This window comes from Bufo gargarizans, chromosome 1, assembly GCF_014858855.1.
Source record: "Bufo gargarizans isolate SCDJY-AF-19 chromosome 1, ASM1485885v1, whole genome shotgun sequence".
NCBI classification, from domain to species: domain Eukaryota; kingdom Metazoa; phylum Chordata; class Amphibia; order Anura; family Bufonidae; genus Bufo; species Bufo gargarizans.
Genome location: NC_058080.1, coordinates 405,950,146 through 405,965,770, shown reverse-complemented (window position 1 = coordinate 405,965,770; position 15,625 = coordinate 405,950,146). Strand labels below are relative to the sequence as shown.

At 43.4% G+C, this 15,625-nt stretch overlaps 1 protein-coding gene across 2 annotated transcripts in view; it reads left to right on the top strand.

The window, feature by feature from the left end:
- Positions 1–11,154: 11,154 nt before the first annotated feature.
- The window catches only part of IGFBPL1 (insulin like growth factor binding protein like 1), a 58,677-nt gene continuing 54,206 nt past the window's right edge, over positions 11,155–15,625 (top strand). For both annotated transcript variants that reach the window (XR_006388266.1, XM_044286169.1), the window contains exon 1: positions 11,155–11,652. Coding sequence is in view for 1 of the 2 variants with exons in the window: in XM_044286169.1 (XP_044142104.1) it covers positions 11,214–11,652 (439 nt within the window). In the remaining variant the exon portion in view is untranslated. The remainder of the gene's footprint in view (positions 11,653–15,625) is intronic.

Genomic DNA, 15,625 nt, shown 5'->3' with positions numbered 1-15,625 from the left:
ATATATTCATTTTGCATTGTCTTGTTTCCTGTACACCTTCCGTGACATTATAAACCGCCAAAACCGTCTCAAGCATGGATCCGGTTTCACTTTTGACTGAACGCTTCCAGGGTCTTTCATTGGAGGTAGCTGATCTCCGTAAGACTCTTTCTCAGTTTCTAGTGACCGGTTCAGCTTGCGTTCATGGAGTTTGTTCTGAGCCTAAGATCTCGCTCCCGGATACGTTCTCCGGGGGTAGTGAGAATTTTGTGCGTTTCAGAGAGGCTTGCAAACTCCATTTTCGCCTTCTTCCCCATTCCTCTGGTGATGAGGAACGGAGGGTGGGGATCATTATATCGCTGCTCAGGGGTAACGCTCAGTCGTGGGCCTTTTCGCTGCCGGTGGGGGCACGGCCCCTCCGTTCAGTGGATGAATTCTTTTTAGCCCTGGGTCAGATATATGATGATCCGGATCGTGTTGCTTTGGCTGAGTCTAGACTACGTCTGTTATGCCAGGGTAAACAATCCGCAGAGATATACTGCTCAGAATTTCGGAGATGGGCAGCTGATACTGGTTGGAATGATGCTGCACTCCGAAGTCAATTTTGCCATGGTCTTTCAGAGGGATTGAAAGATGCATTTGCCTTTCATGAGAGGCCTATCTCCTTGGACTCTGCTATGTCTCAGGCCGTTCGTATTGACAGGCGTCTTAGAGAGAGAGGAGAGATCTCTCCTTCCTGTCATACTCAGTCCCAGGACAGTGCAGCGGTCTCATTCTGTGCGCAGGGGTCTCAGTCGCTGTCAGCCCCTTCTGAGCAGGAGCCCATGCAGCTGGGGTTGATTGCCTCTGACAATAGAAGATTCAGCCCGCATGGGAAGGTTTGTTTTTGTTGTGGAGGTATAAATCATTTGGCAAATGTTTGTCCCTCTAGGAGATTCAGGCAGTTTTCTGGGAGTAATAAAGAAACAAAAAGGAAAAAATCTTTTAAAAATGTTCCATCTGTTACTATTGGCAGGGTTGAGGCGGAAATTGAAGGTTTTCCGTTTGCTTGTAGTTCCCGTTTTGTCCTGCCTGCCAGGGTGGCGCTAGAGAGCAAGAACATTTTTTGTGAGATTTTTGTAGATAGTGGAGCAGCTGTCAATCTCATTGATAATCATTTTGCGATAACTCATGGTTTCCAGGTGTGCACTTTGGGAAAGGATATTCCTGTTTTTGCTATTGATTCCGCTCCACTTTCTCAGAAATCATTAAAGGGCATAGTTCACAATATTCGTTTAATTGTGAGTGATGCTCATGTTGAGGATGTGTCATGTTTCGTCCTTAGCGGATTACCTACTCCTCTTGTGTTGGGGCTACCCTGGCTCACTAAACATAACCCCACCATTGATTGGCAAGCGAGGCAAATAAATGGTTGGAGTGACTTTTGCAGAGAGAATTGCCTCACGACATCTGTTTCTGAGGTTTCTACTAAGACTGTACCACCTTTTCTCTCTGAATTTTCGGATGTCTTCTCTGAGAGTGGAGTTCAGGATTTGCCCCCGCACAGGGAGTACGATTGCCCTATTAATCTCATCCCAGGCGCCAAGCTGCCTAAATCTCGTTTATACAATCTTTCCCAACCTGAAAGGGTCGCTATGCGTGCTTATATCTCGGAGAGTCTGAGAAAAGGACACATACGACCCTCGAAGTCACCTGTTGCCGCTGGTTTTTTCTTTGTTAAGAAAAAAGATGGTTCTTTAAGACCTTGTCTGGATTTCAGGGAGCTGAACAGTATCACTATTCGTGACCCTTATCCGCTTCCTCTGATCCCGGACCTGTTTAACCAGATTGTTGGGGCTAAAGTCTTTTCCAAATTAGATCTAAGAGGGGCATACAACCTGGTCAGGGTCAGAGAAGGAGACGAATGGAAGACGGCCTTCAATACCCCTGAGGGCCATTTTGAGAATTTGGTTATGCCTTTTGGTTTGATGAATGCCCCAGCCGTTTTTCAGCATTTCGTGAACAGCATTTTTATCATTTAATGGGAAAATTTGTATTAGTGTATTTGGATGACATTTAGATTTTTTCTCCTGATTTCAAAACTCATAAGGAACACTTACGTCAGGTCTTGCTCATCCTGCGGGAGAATAAATTATACGCGAAACTGGAAAAATGTGTGTTTGCGGTTCCAGAAATTCAATTTCTGGGGTTTCTTCTCTCCGCTTCTGGTTTTCGCATGGACCCCGAGAAGGTCCGCGCTGTGCTTGAGTGGGAGCTTCCTGAGAATCAGAAGGCGCTGATGCGTTTTTTGGGCTTTGCCAATTATTACAGGAAGTTTATTTTGAATTATTCCTCTATTGTTAAACCACTCACTGATATGACCAGAAAGGGGGTAGATTTTTCTTCCTGGTCGGTAGAGGCGCGTAAGGCCTTTTCTAATATCAAGGAGAGTTTTGCTTCCGCTCCCATCTTGGTACAACCTGATATTTCTCTACCCTTCATAGTTGAGGTTGATGCTTCTGAGGTGGGTGTGGGTGCGGTCTTGTCTCAGGGTTCCTCTCCTGCCAAATGGCGACCGTGTGCCTTTTTCTCGAAGAAACTCTCCTCCGCAGAGAGAAATTACGATGTGGGAGATAGGGAATTGTTGGCCATCAAGTTGGCTTTTGAGGAATGGCGCCATTGGCTAGAGGGAGCCAGACACCCTATTACCGTGTTTACTGACCATAAAAATCTGGCCTACTTGGAGTCAGCCAAGCGTCTGAACCCGAGACAGGCCAGATGGTCTTTGTTCTTTTCAAGGTTTAATTTTGTTGTCACGTTCCGCCCTGGGGTTAAGAATGTGAAGGCAGATGCCCTGTCACGTTGTTTTCCGGGAGGTGGGAATTTTGAAGACCCGGGTCCCATTTTGGCTGAAGGTGTGGTGGTCTCTGCTCTTTTTCCTGAATTGGAGGCAGAGGTGCAGGCAGCCCAGTCAGAGGCTCCTGATCTTTGTCCTCCTGGGAGGTTGTTTGTGCCTCTCGCTTTAAGACACAAGATTTTTAAGGAACACCACGATACGGTCCTTGCTGGGCACCCGGGGGCAAGAGCCACAGTGGATCTCATCGCTCGGAGATTCTGGTGGCCTGCGCTTCGTAAGTCGGTTGAGGGTTTTGTGGCAGCCTGCGAGACTTGCGCTCGTGCCAAAGTCCCTCATTCACGGCCATCAGGTCCTCTCCTTCCCTTACCCATTCCTTCCCGTCCTTGGACACATCTGTCCATGGACTTCATAACGGACCTGCCTCGTTCCTCGGGGAAGACTGTGATTCTGGTGGTGGTGGACCGTTTTAGCAAAATGGTGCATTTCATCCCTTTTCCTGGTTTGCCCAATGCTAAGACGCTGGCGCAGGCATTTATTGATCACATTGTCAAATTGCATGGTATTCCTTCAGACATAGTCTCTGATAGGGGCACGCAGTTTGTTTCCAGATTCTGGAAGGCTTTCTGTTCTCGCTTGGGGGTTCGGTTGTCATTCTCTTCTGCTTTCCACCAGCAGTCGAATGGCCAGACAGAGCGCGTCAATCAGAATCTGGAGACATATCTGCGCTGTTTTGTGGCGGAGAATCAGGAGGATTGGTGTTCTTTTTTGTCCCTTGCTGAGTTTGCTTTAAATAACTGTCGTCAGGAGTCCTCTGATAAGTCACCATTTTTTGGTGCATATGGGTTTCATCCGCAGTTTGGGACTTTCTCGGGAGAGGGGTCTTCTGGTTTACCTGATGAGGACAGATCTGGTGTGGTTGTCTACCAAGAATATTAAATTGAAGGTTCCCTCCTGGAAGTTGGGTCCTAGGTTTATTGGGCCTTACAAAATCCTGTCTGTCATCAATCCTGTTGCCTACCGTCTTGATCTTCCTCAGACTTGGAAGATAATGTTTTTCATAAGTCCTTATTGAAACCTTATGTTCAACCCATTGTACCCTCGCATTTGCCTCCTCCTCCGATTATGGTTGATGGGAATCTTGAATTTCAGGTCTCTAGGATTGTGAATTCTCGTCTTGTCCGCGGTTCTCCAGTACCTCATTCATTGGGAGGGTTATGGTCCTGAGGAGAGGATGTGGGTCCCAGTGACGGACATTAAGGCCACTCGTCTCATCAGGGCTTTCCATAGGTCCCATCCTGAGAAGGTGGGCTCTGAGTGTCCGGAGTCCACTCGTAGAGGTAGGGGCACTGTCACAACCAGACAGCTGAAAAGCTCTGACAGAAGCCTTTCAGAACCTCCTTCTTGAGTTTTCTTTGTTTTGGTTTTCAGTTCTTCATCTCGTTAGCCTCTCTCAGCTGTCATGTAGTTGGACTGATTGCATCCCTTTAAATTCCTCCCCATAATGCATTAGTGTGCGGGTTATACAGCTTCCTGGAGTGTGTGTGCATGCTGATCCTATTTCCCAGTCTTCTACAAGTTAAGTGTTGTACATTCATTTGTGATTTTCTGTTTGCTGGATCCCAGGTGACCCTGACTCCCTCCGTGTCTAGTGTAGGGAGCCGGTGGTCGTGTCCCTTCACTATTGTAGGGTGTTCAGGTGTTATATAGTCGAGGTACGAGGATATGCGATCATCCACCATTGGGATTATCGCATAGGCTGAGCAGTAAGGGAGAGAGCCAGGTCTGATGCAGGGGTCTCCCTTTTTGTTCCTTAGTTTTGGATCCAGTGAGTCACATATTCATTTTGCATTGTCTTGTTTCCTGTACACCTTCCGTGACAACATGGGCCTGTATGGTGGACGGGGGAATATAATTACAAGGGGCACTGCAAGGGGCATTATAAATACCGGGGGCACTTCAGGGTGACCATTATAACAGTAGGGGCAGTATAAATACTGGGGGCACTGTAGGGGTATTATAAATCCAGGGGACATTAGATGTTCTTATTACTACTGGGGGCTCTATAGGAGGGACATATAGATCTGCCTTATTTCTACTAAGAGCACTATGGGGGGGCCTTAGTACTACTGAGGGGTCTGTAGAGAACTTTATTGCCACTGGGGAAAAAAAGGGGGCCTTATTTCTACTGGGGGCTCTGTGAGGGAATTATTAATACTGGAGGGCTCTTCTACTAATGGTGGCATTCTTGGGGAGCATTATCACTGTTGGGGGCACTGTAGGGGGCAGTATTACTAATGGGGGCATTCTAGAAGGGAATTACTTTTGGTGGGACTATGAGGAGTACTATTACTATGGGGGCACTCATATTTCTTCAGGATAGTATTTGGGGGTATTGGGGAGCACAGCGAGCAGCAGAATAACACTGTGGGGACTCCAGGTTGGGGGATGATGATAGAAATGTGCGGAAGCTAAGAAGTGTGTGTCACACTCTGCAGAGAGGAGGCACAGCTGAGAGAAGTTATACAAACCTAATGGAGAAGATGATGACAGAGAAGATCTACATCAGAGGAAACGTCACCTGGAGGCCTTGGATGTGACAGGTATGTGCTGCTGTATAGCAAGTACAGCAAAATCCGGTGTGTGGGAGGAGGGGGGGGGAATAAGAGAACTGGGCCATATTCATTGGGGCTTGAGCCTTTTGAGATACTAGCAACGCCCCTGTCCGACAGTGAGAAATAAAGTAGTGCACAGCAGTCTGAATAGTAATAATGAACAGTCATCCAAAAGCGCATTCACATGGTGCAGTTTTTGCATAGCATGGAAAAACCGGTCCCAAGGGAAGAAAAAGAGGAAAACAGAAAATGTATTCTAACAATAGAAAAAAATAATATGAGATACAGAGGGAGCTAATGTGTTAACACACTGAATATGTAGAGAGGACGATGAGGAAATTAAAAACGAGAGTCCAAGAACATATCAGGAATATTAAAAAGGGCTTAAAGACCCACAGTGTGTCCCAACATTTAAAAAAATTTCATGGCAAGAACCCCAGGGGCCTCATGTTTACAGCAGTAGAGCTGGTAAAAGACAAATGGAGAGGCGGAGATCCCATTAAGAACATAAATAGGAAGGTTGAATAGATATACTATTTGAATACACTGCAGCCTATGGGTCTGAACATTGAGCTAGAGATAAATGTGTGCATTGTAGAGTAATTTCTATCACGGAGAATAAATAGATTTTACTGTTAGGTACATTAGTCTTCATAGGTGTACACAGTAAACAAGTCATTACGATGTATTCCTTCCAAATAGGAATATTAGTTGGAAACAGCATAGATTTAGAAGTGAGAATTAATGTAAAGAAACTAAGTATTCTCACTGGGGAAGGCATCACAGTTAGTAAAGGGATTCCCGGTGCTGATTGGGTGGAGTAGTCACATGCCTCCATTCATGAAGTGAGTGGGGTTCACTGATTGGTTGGAATAGTCATGTGACCCCATTTATGTAGATAGTAGGGTATTATGAATGAAATAACCGGCAACGGAAGGTGTGATTCATGAAGAAAGTAGATTCTGAACCCGGACATATCTCCTTCTTAACCCAGGCAGCCCCTCTGAGATAAGCAGCAAAGCATTTCATTCCAATGCTCTCCCTTGCCCTGCGCTGAATTGCGCAGGGCAAGGGCTTTTTCATTAGATCCAGTGATGTACCGGGCTTTCTATGGGTAAGCTAGGTGGAGTGAGCCTGGTAAAACAGGCTAGGGCAAAGCTAAATCCCACCCATCAGGGCAGGTGACGTCACCAGCAACACTGCTAGGCGGAAGCCTTCGCCTACCAGTGAAAAATGTAAACTAAAAAGTCTTTGCCCTAGTCGATACAGCGCAGGACAAGGGAGAAGATCGGAGCATGAAATGCTCAGATGCTCATCTTATAGGAGCTGCCTAGGTGAAAAAGGGGATATATCTGGTTTCAACTCTGAACCTGGACAACCCCTTGACTAACTTGAGGAAGGTGTTTTATGTTATTTATATATCCGTTTAAGTATTATTAATGTCATATGAGTATGGTCTGATTCCAAGATGGGAGTAACTACAAGGATTAGTGGAGTATATGAATACCTCCCTCTCTGATTGTTTGTGAGTTTCTGCCCCTGATGAAGCGCAGCGAAACCTGGGTCGGTCAAGGACTGAAATAAATGTTATCTACTGTTTTACAAGCTAACTTCTTGTAAGTGAACAAAAGTGGTTTAACTCTTGAATGCTGCAGTATGTCACTATGCGGCATAGGCACAGGAGAAGAGAACAAGAGAACCACTACCAACGATCAATTGCAACACAAAAGGAAGTGGAGATTGAAAGTAAAGAGTGACACCTCTGTGGATGTCTCCCATAGATGGAGTGGTTCCATAGTGTGATGAGCTTCTAACCCTTTGGACCATCTTCTGGCTGAACCTGCGGTCTGGTAACTTGTGGACATATAACTATGAAAAGTTATCGGGGTCAGGATATCACTATGAAAAGAAATAAAATGTTTTCCATATTATTTATTTTGTTTCAGTATTAAAACACAAAAAAAACTATATAAATGTGGTATTGTCGTAATCATACTGACCTGGAGAATTAAGGTAACAGATCATTTTTAGCACATAGGGAATGCTGTAAAAACCAAACTCATAAAACTGTGGCGGAATTAACTTTTATTTTCTAATTCTACCCCATTTGGATTTTTTTTTCCAGCTTCCCAGTACATGGTATGTGATAGTAAAACTTGTCCCACAAAAAACAAGCCCTTATATGGCTATGTGAACAGAAAAATAAAAAAGTTATGGCTCTGGGAAGGCAGGGAGTGAAAAATGAAAATGGCGGGGGTAGAAGGGGTTAAATACGTGGACTGCTGACAATTCTCTCTTTGCTTGTTTATAGCTACATGCGTTATCAAAAGTCGTGAATACAAAAGCTCGTCAGGATGAAAAATTGTCTTGCAAACAGTAAATACCATGAATACAGTAAATTGTCAAGCAGTTTTATAGAGTGAACAAAAGCAAGAACCCTTTTTCCTGACTAATAGTGTTGATCTTGAATATTCTAATCTCTAATTTTTATTGCGAATATTGCCACTTCGAAGAATTCGCGAATATCTAGAATATAGTGCTATATCTTCGTAATCGTGAATATTCTAGATTTTTTTTCATCAGTACCCATGATCCCTCACTGCTTCTTGCTTGTGGGCCAATGAGAAGGCTGCAGTATATTTGACTTTAGGAGTAGCGTTGATCGCAAATTTTCGTATTGAGAATTTTTATTGAGAATTTTACAATAGCCGATTTCCCCAATCAAGAAAATAATGACTGGTGATCACGAATTCTCGAGTTTGCGAATATATGACGAATATTCGCCCAAATATTCGTGAAATATCGCAAATTCTAATATTGCCCCTGCCAATCATCACTACTGACTAAGGCCAAGTTCACATCAACGTTATATTTTTCTGTTGTTTTGCGCCATTAGAGATAAAGAAAAATGGAAATAACGGAAGTGCCATATAGGGCACATAAATGACCTGAATGCAGCTGAACACACTGCAGTGGAATCCGTTCATTTTCCATTCGGAATCCTGTTTTTACTTCCTGATAAAAAAAAGTCCTGCTTGCAGGACCTATTCATCTGGTCTTTTTGAACTGAGCCTCCAACGCAGATGTGTACTCGCCCTTAGGGGTAAAGGGTTTGTTAGGTTTGAAGGATTTTATTGTTGATGGCCTAACCTCAGGATACGCCATCAATATGTGGTCAGTGTTGGTCTGACAGCCCCCATCCCCAGCTGCTCTGCACTAATCCTGGTGCCTGAAGTCAGTGCCAAAACTACATATCTCCACCTGGTGTGTAGTGGTTTACTGCAGTACTGCCCTTATTAAAGTGAATGGGAGCAGCACTCCAATTATCAGTTTTATCCACTGTACAATGAATGGAGCGGTGTAGTTCTAGTGCAGTAAATCAGGAAACAGCTGGTTAGTGGGCGTTCGGGGTGTCAGACCCCCCCCCCCCCACCCCAATAAAATACTGATGGCATTTCCTGAGGGAGGCCACCAATAGTAAAATCCTGGAATACTCCTTTAAGTCTCAGATTGCCTTCATTATCATATAACAATAATCTCAACTAGTGATGAGCGAATCGACGTCGGATGAAACATCCAAAGTCAATTTGCGTAAAACTTTGTTTCAATACTGTACGGCGCGAGTGAAGTTATTACTTTGCGAAGTCTTGCGAGACATTTCATAATAACTTCATAAATTTATTTCTACTGTAAAAAAACATTTCCCAAACTCGGGTTCGGTTCCAAGGTACCACTTGGAACTGAACCTAAGTTCGGGAAATGTTTTTTACAGTAGAACTCAATTTAAGAAGTTATTATGCAAAGTCTCGCAAGACTTCGCAAAGTAATAACTTCGGCTCATAGGAGCCAATACATTCTAATACTGTACAGAGCGCTCGCATCCGTACATTATTGAAACAAAGTTTTATGCAAATTGACTTTGGATGTTTCATCTGAAGTCGATTCACTCATCCCTAATCTCGACACCGATGCAACTATATTATAGAATTCTCTTTTGCATGCTTATTTAGGCACTTTTACATTGGCCGAGGATTGGGGCAATTATCGAGAATCATTTATCTCCATACAGACGGCAATGAACAATGAGTTCATGATAATTGCTTGTGGCTCGGTCTTTACTCCACAGAAAGTCATTGCTCCAGATCTGTTCTGCTCCATGCATGGATATTGGTTTGGGATGTTCAGTGTATTGGTGATTCCTTTATTCTTCAAGTAGGGTTAGTGGCTTGTAGAAGGTCAGGGCTCTATGCAGCAAGGTCAGATGCCTCTTTACATTGATCAATACAATGAGGCTGTGTGGGAGTTCTGAACAATGAAACTGTTAGTATGTGTTATGACAGTGACGGTTCTGTAGGCTATATGGCAGGTGCATCCATTCTTTTATATATGTCTTTCTTTTGGGGTTTTACTTCCTGGATATGGGGAGTTTATTTTAGAAAAGCACTAATATTTGATGGCTGTACAGTTTTGTGATTATTCAGAGGCATAGTTAGGCGGGCATGTGCCTTGGTTGCTGCATGCCAAGGAAGGCTCCAACAAGCCACTCTGCCTAGTTACATGCTTAAAAGGGTTGTCCTAGATTTTTATTGCCTATGCTCAGGATAGGTCCTCAATATCTGATCAGTGGGCACCCCCAATGATCAGTTGTTGGAAGAGTCTGCGATGCTCCATCCTAGGCCAGTGACATAACCGTTCATTGGTCATGTGTCCTAGGCGCAGCTCAGTCCTATACAAATGAATGGGCCTGAGCTGCAATACCAAGCACAGCCGCTATACAAGGTATAGCACTGGGCTTGGTAAGCTGAGAAGAGAACGCAGAACTCACCAGAGAACAGGCGTCTCTTTAAACATCTGATTGGTGGGGGACTGGTGGTAGTGGACTCCCAATGATCAAATATTGATGACCTATCCTGAGGATAGGCCAATAATCAAAAAATTGGGGAAAAAACCTTTAAGGCAGTAAGCTGAACCTTTGGCCCAGAGAAGGAAAGCCTAGCGGCAACTCTGGATCATGTAAGTATTTGATAATAAAGCAAACACTTCTTAGTTTTTTTTATTCCTATATATATATATATATATATATATATAAAAGAAAAAGAAAGGCAGCACCAACCTATAAACAATACTACGGGTTCAAGCTCAAAAGGGCAAGCTTACCCATATATATATATATATATTTATTTATACATTTCTGGTTTATCAATTCTATGAAACAAGCTTTACATTGTAATTGTCAGTTGTATCCTAGATTCTCTCATTTTTTCGTTCACATATTTTATTAGTATACTTTTTTGTATATTTGATAAGAATGATTTATATTGTTTGTGTTTAGACGGGTTTAACTGGTTAGTGTTTGATAACTGCTCCAAAGCAGAGCTCTGTTGTGGCTCCACAGCCTTTGTGAGCTCTATTGTCTGCCTCTACTGCTATTCAATGAAACCAGTCAGCTTGGAAGGGGCTTTCTTTCTCACGAGAAGCTTCTAGTGAAAGTGGTATTATAGCCACTTGGCTACAGAGCAAAGAAGATAACGGAACCCACAGGAGCCCTTCCTCGAACATCACTGTATCTAATTAGCTGGGTTTATCTGGACATAGTAGCTGAATGAGTGACGGAAAAAGCTGTCCTTTTCCAAACTTCTTTGGCACATTAGTGATCCAGGGGAGTGGCTTCTAAGCACCAGCTGTCCATGGTTTTACTGTCAGAGCCCATTAGCACTCACAGTTTGTTTGGGATAACAGGCACTTCCAGTCCCTGAGCATAAAGTCAGTAGTAAGGTACCAGAGACATGCAGCACCTCTTGTTTTTGCTGCCAATATCTTTATTTTTGTACCAGATCCATGATATAGGTGCAGATGACTGTGGCCCTTGTGTCAGAGATGCCTGCAGATCTGTCACCTGTGCAGCTCCTGATCTGCTCACCAAAGATGATTGTAACTGCTGTGACCGGTGCCTCAGCATAGAAGGAGAGGAATGTGGTGGACGAGATGAGACCAGAGCCCGGTGTGCTCCTGGCATGGTCTGCGTGAGTCGGTCCAGTTTTAGAAGTGGAACTTCCTCATTTTCTGATGGAACAGGATTTTGCTTGTGTGAAGAGGATGGTGCTGTATGTGGCTCTGATGGAAGGACCCATTCAAGTGTGTGCGCCCTACGTCTGCAGAGCTGGAAGACACAAAACCAAGGCAAAGGTTCTGTCCACAAGGTCCATGATGGCGAGTGCACATTTGGTAAGATTTTTCTGGATTTTATGATTGTCAAAGCCAAGAATAGTCATTACTTGCATGCTGGTTTTGGTGTAGTTTTTATGAAAATGTTTTATCCAAAGCCAAGAGAAGGTGCAAAAGAATGAAGTATTAAGGAAAGACTTCTCCCATGTAAAAACTGCTCCAAAAACTACACTTGTGAATCTAGCCTTCAGAACAAATGAAGTTAAACAAGGCTTATTTTGAGGAGCACAAAGCATGCTAAATCTTTATAATATGCTTTATTCTTCAATTTGGCCCCAAGTTATCAACCACTAATCTGAGGGATCAGGTTACAGGGGCTCCAAATGATGCTATACTGTATACCGTATGTTCATAATCCAGCAGTATATAGCTAATCCATTTCTGACTGTTTTTTCTAATGGGAGCCTCATCATATGTATCTATCCTGAACTGCCATATTTTAACTAAAAGTTTACTTGTAAGTTATAAGGAGTAAGATACAAAGCAACTTTAGGTAATAACTGTAGGTTGAGCCTTGTTCTAGATTTTAGGTTTTTCGATTTTAACAAACTGTGAGCTGCTATATTCTGAAGATGAATTCTCTTAATGATAAATTCTCTTAATAATTCTCTTCATGTAAGTGTATTATGAAGAAGAATAGGAGTTGAGGAGCAGCACCCACGAACCTTATCGACCACACCGTAATGCACCAGCCCAACCACGACCGCAGATCCTCAGCAGTCCACAGATCAGCAAACAAAAAACGGTCACGGCAGCATCTCCAGTTTTATCTGATTGATAAAGGATACCATGTAGCCGAAATGCTGCTGCTTGGCTTGTTTGTGTACACATTCTTTTAAAGTACAAAGAATAAAGATGAAACTGGAGATGCTGCCGTGACCGTTTTTTGATTGCTAGACTATTGGGTGGTTCCCTGAACAGCTTCTAAGTAGTTGGTATGATATTTTCAAAGTCAAAGAAACATGACTTGAAATGGTCGGATTAGTGGTTTCATGGATATTTCCTTAAAGGGCCTCTGTTAGCATGATCAACCCTATACCAAACATGAGCATATTGCTTATCATGGCTGATCATGCTGAGTAAAATAATATATTTCTCTTCTATTACAGGTTAATGATGGCCGGAATACATTAATTGTTATATTTATCTAAATTATCTAGTTGGAGCACCAGGGCGCTGGCCATAGCTGTAGAAGCACCGCTAACACAACACCCACTGTGCTCTCTGTACTCCCCTCTCCCCTTTGAGTAACAGGCTAGACATCTCGTCTACACTATGTTCTTGTGGCAGTGCCGAGGCTCTTGCACGCTGAATCACAGGCTGTTTTCTGAGCTTGGAAAGCAGAAGAAGATCCACTGTGTGTGCGCTAAGTCGCTCAGTGACTTGGTGCTTGTGCAGTGGGTCTGATGAGCACTGCTTTCTGAGCCCATCAGATCCACTGCACTATTGCCAAGTCACTGTGCCTCAGGGCTGCTGTGTGAACACAGAGCTAGGCAAGGTGACTAGCCCTGTCACTGAAAGGGGAGTGTGGAGTACAGAGTGGCATTGTGCTAGTGGTAATTCTAGTGCAATGGGCCTAGTGTTCCAACTAGGTAATTTACATGAAGAGAAAAATTTATTTCTCGGATATTATTAACCCTTTATAGAAAATAAAAATATTGCCTGGTTTAATAGGGTTGATAATGCTGACAGAGGCTCTTTAAATTCACATAATCATAGGGATAGTTCATAATAAAGTTTTTGTGTCTCCTTTGCGCTTTAGATACTTTTTCCTAAGGGTTCATGCAAATGGAGGACATGTGACTCCATTCTAAGAAGCCTCCATACACACTGTGGTGCCACGTGCGTGAAGCCAAATGTTGTTTGAGGGACAAAGCAATAATGCAATAATGTAAATAAAGACAAACGTGCAATAGTTAAAAAGAACCATCAGTATGCACCTCCATGCACTGGCATCGGAAATTAAGCACTGGGCAATTTAGAATCCTGTATGCAAATGAAAAACGTATTATACTGATGTAGTTTTGGAGGTCAAAATCAGGAGTGACTCATAAAAGCAGAGAAAGTGTAAAGGACAGATAGGTCTTCTCTTTATTGAATTCACCCCTGACTTTGGCTTCCAGAAGTGCACAAGACACCTGACCATGTGGCCGTACCCTTAGGCTAGGTTCACATCTGCCCTTATAATTTTCACTTTTTAGCGCTTTCATAGGAACAGGAGACTGAAAATTATAGAGAATTGTCATATAATGGACACCAGCCTCGCCCAACGGACCTCACTGGCTTATAATGGTTTAGTCATGGTGTGTGTCATTTTACAAGAAGAAATACTACGGCATTCTATGCTATTTTTCCTCCATTTATGATGGGAGATTTGATAGAGGCACCTAATGAAAGCCCCCAAAGCAGCTGTAAACCTACCCAAGTGCATGAGCAAAGTGTTAGGTGTGATGGCACCTTGACAATGGTCCAGAGCTAAAGAGTTAAAACTCTGTGTAAGGAGGAGCATAATTATTGCAGTGTGCACCTCTGTGGCAAGTTCTCTTTAAAAGAATTGCCCGGGTTCAGAGCTGAACCCGGATATACCCAGAATTTCACCCAGGCAGCCCCCCTGACAAGGAATAAAGAAATCCAGCTTCTGAAAAATGTGTCACTTTATTCCAACGTTAAAATCTCCACATACAGGAAAAAAACGTATAGGTTCTACGCGTTTCAGACATAAAAAAAGTAATGGTTCTTACTCATGCTTCTGAGTGGCCAAACGCAGGTGAGTGCTGCTTCAATTATCTTTTTCCACCCCCCTGACAAGGGCATCAGAGCATTTCACGTTCTGATGCTCTCCTTTGCCCTGCATTGAATCACGTAGGGCAAAGGCATTTTCAGGAGATCTGGTGACGAACCGGGCTCTCCATGGGGCTGCCAGGCGGAGGCTTCAGTCTAGCAGTGAGCCCAGTGATGTCACCAACATTGATGGGTGGGCTTTAGTGCTGCCCTAACCTGTAAAACATCTAGGGCAGCGCTAAAGCCAGCCCATCAGAGCCGTTGACGTCACCAAATACACTGCTGGGCAGAAGCCTCCGCCCGGCAGTGTGTTATTGTAAATAAATAAGCCCTTGCCCTGTGCTATCCAGCGCAGGGCAATGTAGCACATCGGAGCATGACATGCTCTGATGCTAACATCAGGGGGGCTGCCTGGGTGAAAATCTGGGTATGTCCGGGTTCAGATTTGAACCCAAACAACCCCTTTAATTCTCTTATAATGCATTTCAATTTTAATGACTGTACATTTTTTTTATACATCTTTTATTCTTTATATACATAATGGAAAGAGTATACTGTTAGTACTTGCAGTATAAAAAGGTCCAAGCACAATGATGTCCCATGAATTATTAGAGGTAAATTATGAGGAAGAATTACATTTGACTGGATGTGACACATTATCTTTGTAAGTGTTTTTTAGACTAGGAAAATTTGTTCCAGCTCACCTTCCTGGTCGTGTATATGGTCCCGGCTCCTGGGGCCCTGGGGAGTGTTCCCGTAGCAGGCAGTGAAAGGTTAAAGGAGGATCCCAGAGACAGAAAAGTCCTCTATCAGCTCTTCTTTATTGTTTCATAAACAGTACAGACAAAACCATCAGGTACACGGCAGGATGACGCGTTTCGGGTGAGTACCCTTAGTCGTGACGACTAAGGGTACTCACCCGAAACGCGTCATCCTGCCGTTTACCTGATGGTTTTGTCTGTACTGTTTATGAAACAATAAAGAAGAGCTGATAGAGGACTTTTCTGTCTCTGGGATCCTCCTTTAACCTTTCACTGTTTTTTAGACTAGCATTGGTTCATGGTTTCTGTTCTTAAAAGACCCATGCCCGATATGGTCCTATACATCAGTTCTTGTCATACATGTACCTTTCTTTCAAGATGTAATTGGGATTACTGTATATATAGCATTGTGTTCTCCGGACCATTTCCAC